At 35.3% G+C, this 18,250-nt stretch overlaps 3 protein-coding genes across 6 annotated transcripts; 2 read left to right on the top strand and 1 right to left on the bottom strand.

Moving 5' to 3' along the window:
• The first annotated feature begins 194 nt into the window (after positions 1 to 194).
• On the top strand, positions 195 to 8,268 carry Cap-H2 (Chromosome associated protein H2). 4 transcript variants are annotated; one of them, XM_014243173.3, is made up of 9 exons: positions 195 to 411; positions 535 to 719; positions 789 to 964; positions 3,346 to 4,475; positions 4,590 to 4,897; positions 4,948 to 5,062; positions 5,130 to 5,644; positions 5,701 to 5,919; positions 7,242 to 8,268. In XM_014243173.3, exons 1-9 carry the CDS (start codon positions 363 to 365, stop codon positions 7,605 to 7,607), a joined length of 3,063 nt encoding a protein of 1,020 aa, XP_014098648.2. In that variant the 5' UTR covers positions 195 to 362; the 3' UTR covers positions 7,608 to 8,268. The 4 variants fall into 4 exon arrangements, with proteins under 4 accessions (XP_014098648.2, XP_014098625.2, XP_014098633.2 ...); XM_014243150.3 differs by having other exon boundaries at positions 197 to 411; positions 4,539 to 4,897; XM_014243158.3 differs by having other exon boundaries at positions 198 to 375; positions 4,539 to 4,897.
• An 898-nt stretch (positions 8,269 to 9,166) lies between these two features.
• On the bottom strand, positions 9,167 to 10,517 carry TfIIFbeta (transcription factor TFIIFbeta). Its single transcript, XM_014242468.3, has 2 exons — positions 9,632 to 10,517; positions 9,167 to 9,553 (listed from the first exon to the last, which is right to left on the bottom strand). The coding sequence occupies exons 1-2, from the start codon at positions 10,154 to 10,156 to the stop codon at positions 9,257 to 9,259; spliced, it is 822 nt and encodes a 273-aa protein (XP_014097943.1). The 5' UTR covers positions 10,157 to 10,517; the 3' UTR covers positions 9,167 to 9,256.
• A 402-nt stretch (positions 10,518 to 10,919) lies between these two features.
• On the top strand, positions 10,920 to 13,459 carry Alg9 (alpha-1,2-mannosyltransferase Alg9). Its single transcript, XM_014242447.3, has 5 exons — positions 10,920 to 10,938; positions 11,078 to 11,198; positions 11,254 to 11,622; positions 11,689 to 12,166; positions 12,226 to 13,459. Exons 2-5 carry the CDS (start codon positions 11,080 to 11,082, stop codon positions 13,093 to 13,095), a joined length of 1,836 nt encoding a protein of 611 aa, XP_014097922.1. The 5' UTR covers positions 10,920 to 10,938; positions 11,078 to 11,079; the 3' UTR covers positions 13,096 to 13,459.
• The last annotated feature ends 4,791 nt before the right edge of the window (positions 13,460 to 18,250 follow it).

The following is an 18,250-nucleotide window of genomic DNA, read 5'->3' as shown; positions in this document are numbered from 1 at the left end:
GATGTGCATATTAGTGTATTAAATTTGTTCAAATTACTTTTTATAATATATACTTTATAAAAATTTGAAGTTTCCGTTATTATGTTTCTTAAATTAACAAAACGATATGAGATAAATGCTTCTGCAGTACGAGATTTATACTTATTAAACTCATGCATCTAGCGAGTAATACTACCATCGGAAAGTATTTTTATTTTACACGACAACCCTTAACAGAGGTTAATGCTTGTGGGAGAAAAATGAAATTTTGTGAAAGAGAAGACCAAAATAAGATTGAAGATAAAAACCAAAATAAGTGTTTATTATGGGAGTTTGTAAAATATTAATATATTATAATAAATGAAAATCAAACTGGAAACAAAATGATTGGATTAGGTAAAAAGTGGTATTTGCCAATTCCCTACTTGAAACGTGCGTAGAGTAGCTAATATATTAGTGATATAAGTGTGTGGTTGTGCATCATAACAATATGTATCTATTAAGAAGTAAATATAAATTGTTCTGTGTAATTTATATGGGATAAATTGATTTTAGGTGTAGATCACAACAAGGCCCTTGATTATATTTTGCGAGCAGCTAACAAACATCCCAATTCACGTGTTTCGAAACTCATACGTAGCGTGGAGGAGGAACGTTCTCAAAAAAATATTGTTCTTCTGCTTATTGAGTTAGCTGAACACGCGGAGTATGCCACTGATTTCGGCATATCTCTTAAATATGTGAGTGAACAATTTCTCTAGTACGTATTTTTTAACAATATTTATTAATGTTTTTGATCTCGAAAACAGTATTTAGATTTATTCGAGCAGTTAGGTATTGGACGTGAAATTGTTTTGAACGAAGCAGGTTTATTGCTTTTGAATTCTTCAAAAGTATATGCGAGACGAGTGGATTTTGTACAGGAGTTGGTGGAGCGACAAATACTGACCTTATCCAATGCAGATAAGGAAATTGTTGAAAACGGGTAAGTGTCAATAAAATATAATACCGGTTAGAAAGCACTTTGATTCAGTTATGATTTCATTTGAGTTATGCATGTATCATGCTGTTGTGGTTTTATTTATTTCGGTACTTTTAACATTTCCGAAACTGTTTTTTGGTAAATGTATAGTTTAAACACCACCGAAAATTAGAGTTTTTTTTTAATTATCTAATTTTGCCGTTTTTTAAATCATTTTTATTAGCTTCACCTGTATATTTGTATGTTTATAACTTTTTTCAGTGGGACTGTAATGTCATTATTATATATTTTAAGAGCACTGTCACAAAAAAGCTTGAACAGCTAAAGTAAAAAACGCTCCTTAAATTTTGCAACGTGTTACTTAAAGCAACAACTGTCGATGCTGTCATATGATTAACAAATCCTTAGAGGAAGTAAAAAAAAACACAGGAAGCGCAGAAATTCGGTATAATAAAGTACTTTGCAAAGCTATGAAGATAATATTATATAGAACGGACTTTCAGTGCTTTGAAGCCAAAAATTCATATGCTTATCATCAGAATCAGGGCATCTATTATATGGCCGAAACTGCAATAGTAAATTCTTGTTGTGCCATCTATAAAGTTCAACGTCACTGCGATTCGTGATCAAATTTCAGAAATAGCGGATGTTTTAATTTAAGTGCGTTTTAATAGCATATTCAACTAAAAAGTAAAAAATGAATATAGTTTAAAGTTGCATGTGCTTTAAATTCGTTTTTTTTTTGTTTTTGCTCCCATTGACAACATTGTGATATTGTTTCTTCTTGTTCTACCGATACCGGGATTTTTGGCTCGGAAGAATTTTTCTGCTGCCTTTGCACCAAAAGGTTCCACTTTAATTATTTTCTGGAGGAGTCTGCCCCCGTAGCAATCATCCATGGCGTCGCCAAACCACACCCAAGTAAGACAACCGCTCAACAACAACCACCTATACACAACTTCCTCACTCCCTAGGTCAAGAAACCAAGTTGTGGTCGAGTTCGAAATATTTAATATAGACATATACATATACTTGAGGACATCGAACAAACCACGATCCCTCTAGAACTGAAGAGGTGGACCATTCACTACATCTCGAAACTGCCACAACTACCAGAAGGAGTCTCAATTATCTCGTGTGTTCAAGAACTTTCTTGTTTCTTCACTGCTAGAAGCCTAAAACTCTCCCTGCCAAATCCACGGCCCCCCTATTTACTAACTGGACGAAGGAGTACAGACTGGACCTCAACATTTCCGTCGATGATGTCAAAATTCAGACCATAAATAACTAAAATTTTAGGTGTCACATTTGACAGTTTGCACTCCTCTCCGCACACAACCGCAATTGTCGCAAAAGTACAGAGCCGCAACAAGATCCTCAAGTCGCTAGTCGGCAGCACTTGGGGCAATGGCAAAGAGACGTTGTTGGTAAAATATAAGGCAATCGACCGACCGGTCATCAACTTCACCGCCCCGAATGCATCAGGACGCAGACGGAAAACATTCAGATCTGCCAGAACACCGCACTCCGGACTATAGCAGGATGCCTCCTCTAAATATAATATAGCATAATACACTTCTCTTCAAGCAGTATTTGTTCGGATCTTTTCGTCGAAATCATTCCTGCAGTCACCTGTTTGATGCGTAGCAGTGAACGCCATTCACAGCGGAACCATTAACCCTTTCATTGACTCCCTCCCAGTGAATGGTTCAAATACATCCATAACATAACAAGAACTCGTGGTGCCGCGTGGCCCTAACACAACTTTGCTCTGGGCCCCCGACTTACAAAACTTATGTCCTGCATGCAACGAGTCCTAATCATCTCTTTGCATTTAACTCCTGTTGTTGTTGTTGTTGTAGCGGCAGAATTCTACCGAGTTGACAGTCCTTGGCCGGAATAAATCCGGGTCCGTTCCGGTTACGTAGACCCGACTGTCGTGGGAACGGGCATTTAACTCCTCTCTCCCTATGGTCCCGTCGAAACAGGTCGTTTCCTGGGCCTACCGTTAAGTGATTTGATGACAATTAACTTATTCCCTGCCCTAAAACAGGGTCTAGATAATCGTTACAACAATATGTGTTATCTACTCATTTCAAAAACGTACGCAGACGCATTCGCAAGTTGAGTAGATTCAGCGGGTCGGCTTTAGTGTCATACAAATTTATTATCTAAATTAATAAATTTATGGAATGTGTTATGGGCTTTGAAAAATAATATTTATTTTATTAGCAAATATTTTTGAAATCAATCATTTTTTGTTCTTACGAAAGATTAAACTTATATAAATTATATAAATACATTATATAAACTTTAATATGGATCAGAAAATTTCAAAACGATAAATTTTATCAAATTAAAAATATATTATTAAACAATTTTAGTGGTGAAGACCAAAACAAAAAATCCGAAGAAAAGCCTAAACGTACTCGCAAACGACTGGTCGCAGCGGTTGAAGACCCCTTTGAAGTGGAATTAGTTCCGAGAAAATTTCGAAAACTAACCGAAGAAAAGCGGTTTGTTAGTGGCCGGAGCCAAGAAAAACAGAAGATGGTCGAATCAAGATTCTATAAAATAGATTCCGAACAATATATACATCCAGCTGCATGGATGCATGCTTGTATTGTCGATCTGGAAAATGAAGAAGATATTGATTCGAAACGAAATTACAAGCTCTTCACATATCACGTGGAGCACCGTTATAATACATTGGTGCCAGACATTAATTTTAGAATGCACTTCAAAGTAAAGGATTATATAGATGAGGAGGAAGAACGCCTTGAAAGAAATGATGATTCCTGCAATAGTTCTGTAAACATTCTAAAAGATTGGCCCCCTCTTTCAGAAGAGTATGTTACAAAATATTTAGATTTAGAAAATAAAGCCTTAGCGGTCGCAGAAGATAAAAATACGTGTAAAAAGCTAAGAATAGAGGACAATAATATAGTTTTTACTCCTGAACCAGTACAAAATCAGAAAGTATGTAGTGAACCTAACATAGAGTGCAATCGATCAGCGGAAAACACCGAAGAGTATAAGTCCAATTTCATTCAAAGTGAATCAGGTGTTGGAGATAGCATTAACGAGTCAAAAGATCTTAGTACAAAATTGAATGAAACTACTGTTAATGAACAAAGTGAAGTTACCCTAAACAGTGATATTGATTTAAGTGTTCCAAACTTGACAGACGAAAACTCATGTTTTATGCAAGCGCATAATTTGAATTCGACTGAAAAATCGATTTTAGAATCAATTGTCGAATGTGAAAATACAATTGAGGGTTCAAGAATTGGTCCACAAAATCAACTGGACGATTTTAATTCAGCAGAAGATAACATAGCAGAGAGAACTGAAAATGACACTGGTTTAGGAGAAAGCATAACAAACGAATGTCAGAATGGGAATGATAGTAAAAATCTAAACAAGAACATAGATATCTTAGCTCTAGAAAATGTCGAATCTAATACAAACAATGTTGAGTTTACGACTGAAAATGAAGTTGTCAGAAGAAACGGTAAGATGATTTTACAAGTATATTTCATTTTGCAAACAGATCACTATTTCCAACATTTCTTAGACGAAAACGAAATCAACTTGAATAAAATACGTGTTTACCTTCCCCACCTAGACGATGAGGGCGTTTACTTTTCGGATTTAGATGACCAGGAGCACCGTATGTTATCCCCCAGAGTAGTTACTACTGATGTATTCCCTTGTATACCAAACAAAAAAAGTATAACTATTATAATTGATGATGAAATAAGGAGTATTTTAAATATAGCAGACGAAGAACCACCTCCTACATATACAATGCCTATTCAAGTACGACCTTCCACACCTCCTATAAATCTAAATATATTTAAATTTCATGAAAAACTACTTAGACGCCGAATATTATTTAGACTTGGTCCCGAAATGGAACTTTTCCTTCAATCGGTAAGTACATCATCTCTACACTTCCAACTGTTTCTAATGCATTATTATAGCGTTCAATGAAAAAATCGACTTGCATGGATATAAATGAACAAAGACAGTACCGACCAATGAAATTATTCAATGAATCTCAAGAAGTCAATGTTGATAAACCGACTATCGAAACTGGTATACAATTACTACTTTTATATGTAATGATCTTTTTTAATATTTTAAAAATCATTACATATTTTAGACAATGGCATACTTAGTGATGGTGAAGATGTGGAGGAATTCCTGGGATTTACTGAGGAGGAACAGTTAAGTAAAAATTTTCATAGATTGAGTAGAGATTCGGGTGTTGACGCAGACGTGCCATTAACAATAAACGTGTATGATGTCGAGGCCACTTGTGAAAGCCTAAATAACACATCGCAGTATAAAGAACCAATATCTACAAGTAAAGAAGCTGTTGATAATAAAACATTGGAACAGGAGAGTTTACAAAAGGAATTCATAGAAGATGCGACACGGATGCCTGATTGTCAAAATGGTTTAATTAAAGATATTACATGTCAAGCTAAAATAGCTGCTTCAGAAAGTGAAAATTCGACCAATGAAAAAACTTCCGATATTAATATTTCCGCGAACAATATTATCCAAAGTGAAAATAAACCAAATATTGATACTTCGTCGAACTCGCCTTTGTTATTTGAGGATGTTATTTTGTGCACAGAAAACATTGAGGAACTGCAAAATAGCAATACAAAGGTATTTTGATGAAATAAACTAAGGTATATTAAACTAATTTAACTTTTCGTTACAAGATACAAAAATGGCATGAGTATTTGCAACCTATTTTATCAAAGGCACGAGATCGTCATCATTTCGATGTTTTTCAATTAGGAACGGACATTATGAACGAATTGCAGAAGCCTGAAGCTCCCAAAAACCCTGTAAAGGCCTCGTCTATAACATTTCAAGACATGATGGTCAATAAGGATGAAAGTTATGTATCACGCTACTTTCTATCGACTTTGTTACTGGTGAGTAAATTTTTTTCTTATTTGTTTCTTTAGGTATACAAAAATTAAAGAAATAATAATTTTACTTGCTACACAGTACTTCCTACATTTTATTTAAAAATATATAACGCCAGAAATTATTACCAATATTGAATAATTAATCCTAAAGTTTGCTATTATCAGAACTTATTTCATAATATTACACATTTTAAAACGAATCTGTGTCAAAAGAGCACACCTACTCAGACCCGTACGTTATTTGAGGCAAGAATTTCAAAAATCATTATTGAGTCGGATGTTTTATTTGCACTATTTTTGCAAAGTTTTTAACCGATATCTTTATTGGCTCTCAATTTCTATACTGTAAAGTGACAAGATCAGAATTTTAAAATTGTTTGAGAAATAGGAGTTCGCACACCGTAATATAGGCATGTCAGAATAATGTCATAAACCTAATTTCGTTGAAATTGGTCAAGTAGCTCATAAAAAATAGATTTAACGAGGATTTCAATAGGACGGATAGACTGTCACCAGGATTTGAACTCGCCCCGTCATCCTGATCGTTTATATATATAACTCAATATCTCGATTAGTTTTAGGTCATACAAACAACCGTTAGATGAACAAAACTATTATACACTGTAGCAACAGAGCCAGCCTGCACAATGTTATCGACTTTAGGCACAAGGACACACTGTTACTAGAGAGTAACGTTGTCTTAATTTCTTTAAGATATCTCATATATTGACCGGTATATACAGTATTAACTCAACCGTTAGTTCGCAAATCTTCCGTTTAGGTATATGAAGATAAAGATGCTCCCTGGCTTTTATTAAGGTCTCTTGCAAATATTGTTGTTAAAAAGTTAGCCTTAGGTACTGAGGTTTACATCTTCGGTATTTAGGGAATTGGAAAGTTATAATACGATATCGATTATTTCTATAATGCCATTGGTTCTCGATTTATATACTGTGATCGATTGCCTTGTAAGTTGCCAATAACATTTCCCTGCGACTTGAAGATATTTTGCCGCTCTGCACTTTGGTAATGATCGCAATCGTAAGCGGAGTATAAGGTAACTTACAAAAATTGATGCAACTTCTTTGCCTTCCCATTGTTGGAATTTCTCTGGTGTGACTACACTTATGTTAAGAATTATTTTTCTCATTTTAGTTTGATATGATATGAAAGTATGTTTTTTCGGTTTTTTAACATATTTATTATATAGCCACACCACGAAGTTTTTTAACATAATTGTTGTTTCTCGTAAATTATTGTATATTATATAAATTAATGAATACTTTTTACATTAATTTTTGTTCTTTATCTATATTATATTTCAGGCAAATCAAAATAATATAAAAATCGATGTGTTCGAAAAATGTTCTGAAAAGCCCTCAGCATGGAGCGATATAAAATTGACTTTATTGAACACAAAACGCCATACTGTAGCCATTGAAGATAATATTGGGATAATTCACTCGAAAAAATCTAGTAAGAGTAACAATTCGAGCCATAATTTTAAAGAATCATTTGTTATATCTGGAGGGCAATGTAATGCAAGAATTAATGAAAACGTCACAGATAGCAATGCTATAGTAGAAGTTGATTTAAATGTTGTACGGCCCTTGAAACAAATTGAGAAACTGTCAAATATCAATGATGATTATGATTCTGGTATCTTCTCAACAGAGGAGTGTTCTTCATGACACCAAAATGAGTCTGGTTCACCGTTACTGCCTACTGTGTAGCGCGAGTGTTACTGTTGCATATATATATATATACATATTGTATATGAGTGTAACAAATAATTATGACATTTAAAATGTTTAAAACATATTTTTCTGTAATTTCTTTAATAATTTACTAGTGTGAATCGTATGAATTGCAGCAACATTAATATTTTATATACTTTTTGTTTCCACAAATTATCCTTCGAAAGTAACATTTTTTGTTTTCATATGTCACTTAATGCTTTTTTACTTTATATATTTTTTGCAATATAAAATTTGATAAATGCAATTAAAAACATTGTACCTGAATCCTCAATGATAATTGAGGAAGGTAGGGTTAGTAATAAGGCAAAGTATTTTTATACAAGATGATCAACTAAATATTGATTATTTTATATCAGACAAACTTGCACTTCAATCTAATAACTGTATAATATTAATAAATAAATATTGTTTACTCATACTTGTAAAATGTTATATATATATATATATATATATATATATATATATATATACATATACATAATAGATATATAAATAAGTTTTAGTTTTTGATATACACTAATAATTATAAAGTAGTGCTATTGAGTTAAACATGATGCACCATAAAATAGAAAATAATCTTTGACAAAAAGAAGCGTTTTAATTTATGTTTTCTCAACATTGTCCGTCCAGGATATCTGGCATGCTTTCAACAAAAGTATATCCAAATATGTTATAAAAAGGGGATATTAAATTCTTTACGCTACCATGACCACTGTACATTTCATTCTTTATTAAGGCATAAACTTTGTTAACTTATCACGCTATATAGATAACTTCATTATTAAGATTTAACTACTTGTTACCATTTCCAGATTCAAATATTGCTAGTGCGGCTTGCGGTAGTGGAAGAAAACGTTCTCTAAATAATTTTAAGGAGTGTCGTCGAGTTGACTGTTGGCCCGATATAAACCCATTTCGGTTACGTAACTGCAATATTCGGGTGTTAGATATTGGTGACCGCGGGAGCGTTCTTTCCGCTGAGTCTGTTGTGTCAATAATAATTTACAAGAATATTACAGTTGTATGGTCCTATGCTTTGTTTATTGTTGGCGCGAGTTAGTGATACGTGGAGTGGCAGTGCAGCTGGCTATGCTCGACTGTTTCGATCTAATATATTTTTTCTTTCCGATTTAACATATTTCTCACCAAAATATGAGCAAAAACATAATACATTTTCGATATATTTGATTGATAATTTTTAGAAACTTATGTCGAGATTTGCTTGGTCAAATAAAAATCCGAGTCGCACCGGATACGTAGACCCTACTGTTATGGGAGCTTAACCATTTCGTCATCTACAATTAGAACAGGAATAATTAACAATACTGAGAACCAACCTTTTTGTTAGAAAATAATTATGTGTTTCCTCGAATTATTTGACGGAGTACAAAAACCTTAACTCTTTCAAATGTTGAAATCAATCATGGCGCACATTTCGCCGTTATTGTTACCAAATTTGATATATTGAAATCACACTGACACAAATCAAGTTAATTGATAATGATGTATACATGGGAAATCTCTTTTTATTAAAAAAATTAAAATTAGATTTTTACACTTTAAATTAATATATTGTTATACTACTCCGAATCACTGTCTGTTGGTGCTTTTTCATCATCCTTTTTATCTTCAGTCTTATAGTGGCGGTACTCTTTCTTCAACTCCCACATATTTTTATGTGGATTTTTCATATTGTAATCACATACCTCTTTCAGGATTTCTTTAAGATAACCAATAGGCTGCTTTGTAATCTTTACCAAATCTTTAATATTATAGTACTGATGTTTTTCAAAAGCATTAAAAAGCATATCCATAACTGAATTTTTATCATCTCGAGCTTTTTTACCTTCCGCCTTCTTTCTTTCACGATACTCGATCTATAATATAAGAGATATATGTATAAATTATGTACTCATTATATTTCAGCTTAATATATTTATAATCAGTTTGCGTACATTGTGAGCGTGGTCTTTAACTGGTTTGAAGTTCTGCACTATTTTATCTATTGGCTGAACCTTGCGCTGAGGTACCGATGCTTTCCGTATAGATTCAAGTTTTAATTGCATATAACAATTATCAGCAATTGGGCGACATTCCAACTTCTGCACAATACGCCCTTCCATGTACAGTTTTTCAACTTCACTAACAGATTGTGCCTCTTTATCCTTTCCATTACTCAAATTATTTGATTCAGGTGGCATAACATGGGAAAATACCCCTAAAGTTTGTTTAGTTACAACCGACACATCTAATATATGTTCAGTAGGAATTTTTTCCTCTGGATCCAGATTTACAACTGCTTGTGTTAGTGATAAAGAAACTTGCGCTTTTTGTCCTGGCGTTTTAGTAATTCGTAATTTCCCAACATCCATGTTTGATGGGGCTTTTGACCATTTTTGTGCTATGTATTTCGGCACTTTAACCAACCATACACCTCGGCCAGCATTTGACAAATCCAATTCTCTATCGTCTTTGGACATTCTATTGGAATTTCCTTATGTGTTTTAATGTTAAAAATAACAATTTTGATGGAATAAATAGCTATTAAATTTATATATATATATAAATGTTTTTTTATATTTTCTATGATAAGTTAATAACTTTACTTCGCTATCGCTTAATGTGATTTATATGTGAAAAATAAGGTACGAAAACTAAATTTATCAGCTGTTTTTCAGGTTTGCATATGCAAGCATTCAAAATATACCATACTTTCTTATGCCTCGGTTAGACACAACATTCATAATGTTACATTTACTACATTTAGTTCAGTTTATTCAATCTGCTAAATAAATTTTCATATACGTTCTCTGTCTTTACATTCCTTTCCAAGCAAATAATACAAATGTGTCTAATTTATTATATCAACTTATTATGAATTCTGACCAAAACATATTGAATAGAGAATAATTTTTTTTCTTTTTTTGAATTAATTATTAAAAAGTATTCAATAATGAACAGAATAGTTGATCAGTTACTACAAAAGTTTCAGTATTGTGACGAACATGGATGATAGAACAAAATCGAACCGACAATAAATTGCCAGAAGCAACTATACAGCGAATTCGTAGTTGCCAGAATGTTCTAGAGACAAAGTTTTATTAAAAATAAGGGCTGTCAGATTGTTCTAGCACAGTTTTAGTTAGAGTGTTGTCGTGTTAAGAGCAATTGGGACATAAGCAAGAAGTGGTAAGCTCGAATAACGAGGAATAAGTGTTGGATTTTGGACTTTTATTTAACAATCGAGTGATCGAACTAAACAGTGAGTTATAGTTAGACGATTTATTAAGAAATCCTTTACAGTATGTCTCGTGTTTACTTTACTACAAAAACAGATATGTTAGTCTATTAAAAAGACACCCTGTTATTTTGTCTGAGAATTTTATATCGTATTTAATTAGTCATGGCCCCACCGGCTGCACGGCAGCGATATAACGCAAATAAATCGGATAATGGAGTTGTTCTTACAAAAAAGCCACCTAAAAAACTTGATAACAACAAAAAAAAAGAAACCAAAAAGAGGTACATATATAAGTTTTTAAAAACAAACAGCTGTAAATTAGTGTTTTATTTCCAGTGCCAATGGATTAGAAATAGGAACATCTGTGATTACAAATGCAAAAACTTCGATGTTACCGAGCGTTGAGACAGCTTTTAAAACGTTAATTAGCGCACGATTATGTAGTGCTATTTGGGCATATATAGCTGATTGCGATGAGACGTTCAATTATTGGGAACCACTACATTACATCATTAATGGACATGGATTGCAAACCTGGGAATATAGTCCTGAGTTTGCTTTACGTTCTTATACATATCTACTAGTACAAGGAGTACCAGGCTGGATATATCAAAAATTATTTAACCCAAGCCCAATACTTATCTTTTACATGATTCGATGTATGTTAGGATTTGGTTGCGCTGTTATGGAACGTTTTGTGTACAAGTAAGATTAATTTGTTTAAAAGCGAGTATTGAATCGTTTAAAATCTAAAATATTTTATCAATATAGGTCTATTTGTCAAGAATTCGGAATACATATAGGACGATTATGGTTGATATTTCAACTTTTTAGTGTGGGCATGTTTGTCTCTAGCACCGCTTTGCTGCCATCGTCTTTCTCAATGTACTTTGGATGCGCAGCTCTTGCTGCTTGGTGGCAACTGAACTATAGCCTTGCAATATTTTTCGTTGCCATTTCTACACTTCTTGGTTGGCCTTTTGGAAGTTTAATAGGATTACCTATAGCTATGGATATACTTTTGAGGAAACGATTGTGGAAAACATTTTCAACGTGGGCGATCATTAGTGGAATTACCATCGGCATACCGATGGTTATTATTGACAGCTCCTATTACGGGAAATTAGTTATGGCTCCTATAAACCTTGTGATTTATAACGTTTTCACCAGCCATGGACCGAACATTTTTGGCACTGAACCATTTAAATATTATTTAATTAATGGATTTTTGAACTTTAACATCGTCTGGGTAAGTGGTTGGGGAAATCAACTCGGTTATCATTGTATAATATAAAAAACCTATTTCAGTTGCTTTGCCTTGTTACTCCGATCGCTCTGGTAATTGATCACTTTGTAGTGCCAGCAAAGCACAAATCAACACTTAATTTTCCACGCTATTTGTCATTGGCACCGCTTTATCTATGGCTTTTGGTATTTTTTCCACAACCTCACAAAGAAGAACGTTTTCTTTTTCCAATTTACCCTATGATAACATTATGCGGAGCCATTACTGTTGATGTTTTTCAACGTCTTTTTTATCGGATAAAATATTTGATAGTAAGCAGTAAAATAGCGGTGGGTTCACATTATTTGGATCACACTATGTTTATAGCTATTTTTGTAATGCTTCTAAGTACACTATTGGGTTTGTCGAGAGTTTTTTCTTTGTATAGAAACTATCATGCACCGATGGATATCTTCATGGAATTAAATCAGTTTACCACTTCACAAGAATATCGAGGTGATAGAATATATAATGTTTGTATTGGAAAAGACTGGCATCGTTATCCCGGAAGTTTCTTTTTACCACCGAATAATTTCCGTTTACGCTTTTTAAAATCAGAGTTTCGAGGCATGCTACCATTTTATTATGCTGACGGTGAAAACGGTACACAAATACTGCATCCATATTTTAATGACAAGAATAATGAAGACGAACGCTCTTATTTTAATTACAATAATTGCGACTTTCTAGTATATTTTGATGAAGGAAAATATACAGAACTGGAACCAAATTACTCTAAATTTATCAAAGATTGGACGACATACAAAACTCTACCTTTTCTTATACAAGATAATTCCCATAAACTCTTCAGAGCATTTTATATACCATTCCTTACAGATAGTTATACAACGTATGGCGATTTTAATTTATTAAAGCGTAAAAGGCAAAAGTAATTAATTGTTTACTTATTTGCATATCTATGAAAATATATAGAAGTACATACATACATATGTATATCTAGTAGCTATTGAAAAGCTGTATACTCTATCTGAGATAATTGGAAAAGTAACATAGTTGTGTTATATATGGAGTAGTTGACGAAACCGTTCCACAAACCATATTCATTGGTTAAAAATCATAGAAGAATCGACGTCATGTGGCGGAAAGCCCACATAGCGGGTTCTTAGCTTGCATATCATACATTTTATTCAATATGTATTAAAGAGCACACCTAATGTGATATTTCGAAACAAATCATACTAAAACTTTAAATGAATATTTTAAATATTTTATTTTACTAAACGACCAATCATCCGATCGCTTTGATTTTTTTCTGCTTATATTGTATATGCATCTCTGAACAATGACCCTCTAGTTTTTCGATTGCATGAAAAATTTATTGTAATTATGACGGGCCAAAATCATCTCACTTTGAGCAAATTTTTAACCACAGTGAAGTCCGCAATCACTTCAGCAGTGGCGGACTTATTAGAAGGTCAAATTTGGTAGAAGTTGGTCGAGTCGGTTCTGAGGTATGGAATTTCACTTGAAAGTGGGCGGATCCATTTTGGGACACTTTAGGGAAAACTGCAAAAATCAATTGTCATCCAAATCACCTAACAATAGGTCCAGGAAACGGGCTGCTTCGATGTGCTCAGACAAAAGGGAGAGGGGCGTTAAGTGAGTGGATTTAGCGGGACATGTTGTTGTTGTAACGGTTATCTAATCCCTGTTTGGGTGATAAGATTCTGATTGATTGTCATCGAAATCGGACCATAGGGAGAGAGGAGAGTTGGTTTGACTCGTTGCATGCAGACATAAGTTTTGTATGTCGGGGTCTAGTCTGGATAAGTAAGAGTTTAACCTGATTCAGCACCCAGACCGAAGTTGCGTTAGGGTCACGCGGCAGCTCGAGTTCTTGTTATGCAATAGATGGTGTTTGGACTCCAAGTACGCCATTCACTGGGAGGGAGTCAATGAAGGTGTTAATGGCTCCGCTGTGTATTGTATTGTATTGTTTGGGTATGGTGGTAATTCGTCGATGTGTTGGAGGAATGTTCTCCTGATGTTCCTGGGAGGCAGCTACGCTTCAAGAAGTTGACTGCAGGGATGATTTTGACGAAAACATCCGAGCAGAAACTGCTTGAAGAGAAGTGTGTTATGCTTCTTTACAGGAAGCATGCGGGGCTGACTATGTAAATGTTCGATAGGAGACATCAGGAGGCATCCTGCTATAGTCCGGAGTGGGAGGACACCATCCTGCGGAACCCCCTGTTTAATTCTCCTTAATTTAGATTGTATACCTCAAATTCATATCGATGATTGGCGACCGCTCAGATAGTTCAAGATCCACCTCCTCAGTCCTGGAGGGACCGTGGTTTGTTCGATGTCCTCAAGTAGCATTGTATTGTTGACTGTACCAAATGCTTTTCACAAGTCCGGCGCTACGAAGACAGTATTCTCGCAGGGTGGTTTCTGGGTGAGGTCACGAGCTATCTGGGTGTTTATGACGGAAGTCGTGTTGGTGTTTGGTTAGACTCAGGTGGTGTGTGTAGGTCGGGAGTAGCAAAGTCTCAAATGTTTTCCCTACTGGGGAAAGGAGAGTTATCGGATAAGACTCCCCTAGGTTGGTAGACTTCCCAGGTTGCAGTACTGGGACTACTCTTCCGATTTTCCGCACATCGGGTATGTGAAGGGTGGTCAAAGACAGATTGAGGACCTTTGTGAGATAATTTACTTTTGTTGTTGTTGTTGTTGTTATAACGATTATCTAATCCCCGTTTGGGTGATAAATTCTAGATTCGTTGTCGTCGAGGTCATCTAACGGAAGGCCCAGGAAACGAGCTGTTTCGACGGGGTCGGACCATAGGGAAAGGGGTGTTAGATGAGTGGGGTTTGTAGGGCATGCAAAGAGGTGGTTAGTGTCATGCGGAGACTCATTGCATGCAGGACATGTGTTTAGTATGTCGGGGTCTATTCTGGATAGGTAGGAGTTTAACCTGCTACAGTATCCAGAACGAAGTTGCGCGAGGGTCACTCTAGATTCGCGAGGCAACTCGAGCTCTGTGTCTGCAATGGGTGGTGGTTTGACTCGTATTACGCCATTCACTGAAAGGGAGTCGGTGAAGGTGTTAATGGCTCCACTGTGAATGGCGGTCAGTGCTTGTCTGAAGTTAGTTGCGTCCGAAGTCTGGTCGACGTGCTGTCTGATGTCGTCGACGTAGTCAAGGAAGGACCTCTTGATGTTCCTAGGAGGCTGCTCCGCTGCAAGCAGGCGTCTGCAGGGGTGGTTTCTGCGAAAACATCCCAGCAGAAACTGCTTGGAGAGGAGCTCATTATGTTCCTTAACCGGAAGCATACGGGCCTCACTGTGTAGGTGTTCGATTGGGGACATCAAGAGGCACCCCGTGATAGTCCGGAGTGCAGTGTTCTGACAAGTCTGGAGCTTCTTATTCTGCGTGTCACTACATCCAGGCGACCATATTGCGGCTGCATAATTGAGGACCGGCCGGCCGATTGCCTTGTAAGTTGCCAACAACGTTTCTTTGTCCTTTCCCCATGAGCTGCCGGCAAGCGACTTGAGGATTTTGTTGCGGCTCTGTACTTTGGCAGTTATCGCGGTCGTGTGAGGAGTGAAAGAGCACAGACTGTCCAAAGTGACGCCTAAAATTTTAGGGTTATTTACTGTCGGAATTTTTGTGCCATCGACTGAAATGTTCAGGTCCAGTCTGTACTCTTTCGTCCAATTGGTGAAGATGGTCGCTGTGGATTTAGTGGGGGAGAGTGTTAAGTTCCTTGCAGAAAAGAAGCGAGAAAGATCGGAGAGGTAGCCGTTTACTTTTGAACACATGCCATCGATTCCATTGCCCGACGTCAATATCGTACAGTCATCTGCGTACGAGGTCATTGAAATTCCCGCTGGTGGCTGGGGGAGTTTCGAGATGTAAAAATTAAACAGTAGCGGGGAGAGGACACCGCCCTGCGGAACCCCCTGTTTAATTTTCCTGAGTTTGGAGTTTTGACCTCGAAATAGTACGGATGAGTGTCGACCGCTCAGGTAGTTCATGGTCCACAAATTTACTTTTGTCGAGCCTAGCTGCTTTGCGGTTGCTAAGAGTTGCTCTAGTGAAACCAAAAATTTTTTTAAATAATTAAAAGTTCATTAGTTTTCAACATCCCCTCAACAAAATATTTTATATTATAAAAATAAAACAAACCTAAACAAGGAAGGAAGAGCTAAGTTCGGGTGTAACCGAACACTCTTGCAACTTGCAAAGCTCAAAGCCGGCGAAATACTTATAGGTGTTAGCAAAACTTTTTATTAAAAATTATTGCAAAAGAATTCAGAATTTATTATTCGACGAAATTGTGAATGGATAACATCAAATTTGGTATCTTATTAATTTATATTGAAAGTTATGTACTCACTTATTCTTAATAACATATTTTAATCGCGTTAACGAAAATTATATTAAAGTCATCCTTAAAGGAGAAATATGTGATATAAACTCAACCGTAAAGGCTAAATTTAATATAGTAAGTTACATTACTGATATTACTCAGGTATACTCGAGAACATATTTTCAAGCAATTTTATAAACATATAACACACACTGAGCGACAGATTCGTCATAAAGCTTATTAGAAAAACGAAAATCGTTATATGTACAATACTAAATATATGGGAGTAGGGGTATCTCGTATATATGGTATAAGGCCAACCGGATATTTTAAGATTATATATTAGTTATAGCGGGTCTAGATCATGGGATCATGTTGCAAGAGCATAAAAATTTAAATAATATAAAGATTTATGTGATCTTTTCGTCTTTTAATTACTTTTTAGCCTTTTGACTCAAAATCAATAACATTATTTTCTCCGCGCATTTGTTCATCTATCAACAGTCACTATCATGGATAATATGATTTTAGAAGCCAATGAAACCACGAGATCATGAGCTCTCTTAACAAGCAAAGAGAGGAGTTTCGGATCATATTATCCATGGAACTTGTGCTTGTTAAGCATGAGTGAGACGATCAAATTAGCGGTCGTCAAATTCAAATATCAAAAAGTTTTGATATTCATCAAGCACGACAACAAGTCGGTGTAGTGTATAGCGGTGATAACAATGTAAATGAACACTCAGCAACGCTTCTAATGGCACAAACAGTCACCGACGCAGAACCGTGAGAGAATCAGCTGATACGACCTATCTTATGAGAGCGCAATGTAATTGAACACTCACCACCGCTTCTACCGTCCGCTTCAACAGACGTACGGTCCGTACGGATATCCGCAAAAATTGGACGTAGGGTTGCCAATCTCGATATTTTGTACTAATTAAGAAATGATCTTGAATAAATTTGAAATATTCCTAAAATAACTCAAAATCACATTCGAATACACTTATTATAAATAGGTAAACTATTTTTAATAGTTGGATTTTGTTTTTAAGCTTTTACATTATGAAAAATTATATTATATACAAACAACAATGGCAACATTGGTGAAATGAAAACAAAAGAGAACAATTGATTTCTGCGTTGCAACTAGGGGTATAACTTTTCACAAATTTGGTTTGATGCGGGCGGTAAGTACGGAAGGGTGGAATGTCGGTTGTTGTTGTTATAGCAGCAGAATTCTTCCGAGTTAACAGTTCTTGGCCGGAATAAATCCGGGTCCGTTCCGGTTACGTAGACCCGACTGTCGGAGGAATGTCGGAGACTGTTTGTGCACTCAAGAATAACATGATACGAAACTCTTTAAATCGAGAGAGCGCTGTCAAAGTTTACATATTTTATAACCTTTGACAGTGGTGCCACTAAGGAAAGAAATACGTCTTGAGATTTTTTAATGTATTTCTTGGGTATTTTTCGGTTTCCATTTAACACAAAAATATACATAATTAAAATTAATTTAACAAGCTAGATATTCTATATGTGGTCTAAATATATGTACATGTTAATATCAAATATCTTTTGATAATTTATTCGGAAGTTAAAGTTTACATAACATTTGCGGGGAATTCTAACCAAAATGTGTATATACGTTGACAATTGGTACTGCGAAGTAAAAGTATACTCTGCAACAAAATACTCGCTCTTTCT

This window comes from Bactrocera oleae, chromosome 2, assembly GCF_042242935.1.
Source record: "Bactrocera oleae isolate idBacOlea1 chromosome 2, idBacOlea1, whole genome shotgun sequence".
NCBI lineage: Eukaryota > Metazoa > Arthropoda > Insecta > Diptera > Tephritidae > Bactrocera > Bactrocera oleae.
Note: the sequence above shows the minus strand (reverse complement) of the source record. Positions and strands in the feature narration are given on the sequence as shown.

Bases quoted from the DNA above. Each gene is read 5' to 3' on its own strand.
- Cap-H2 (XM_014243150.3), top strand. From the start codon at position 363: ATGATTGGATTAGGTAAAAAGTGGTATTTGCCAATTCCCTACTTGAAA. The intron at 412-534 runs GTGCGTAGAGTA...AATTGATTTTAG, and splicing joins GCCAATTCCCTACTTGAAAC to GTGTAGATCACAACAAGGCC. The intron at 4,476-4,538 runs GTAAGATGATTT...AACATTTCTTAG, and splicing joins TGAAGTTGTCAGAAGAAACG to ACGAAAACGAAATCAACTTG.
- TfIIFbeta (XM_014242468.3), bottom strand. From the start codon at position 10,156: ATGTCCAAAGACGATAGAGAATTGGATTTGTCAAATGCTGGCCGAGGT. The intron at 9,554-9,631 runs GTACGCAAACTG...CTTATATTATAG, and splicing joins TTAAAGACCACGCTCACAAT to ATCGAGTATCGTGAAAGAAA.
- Alg9 (XM_014242447.3), top strand. From the start codon at position 11,080: ATGGCCCCACCGGCTGCACGGCAGCGATATAACGCAAATAAATCGGAT. The intron at 11,623-11,688 runs GTAAGATTAATT...TTATCAATATAG, and splicing joins ATGGAACGTTTTGTGTACAA to GTCTATTTGTCAAGAATTCG. The intron at 12,167-12,225 runs GTAAGTGGTTGG...AACCTATTTCAG, and splicing joins TGAACTTTAACATCGTCTGG to TTGCTTTGCCTTGTTACTCC.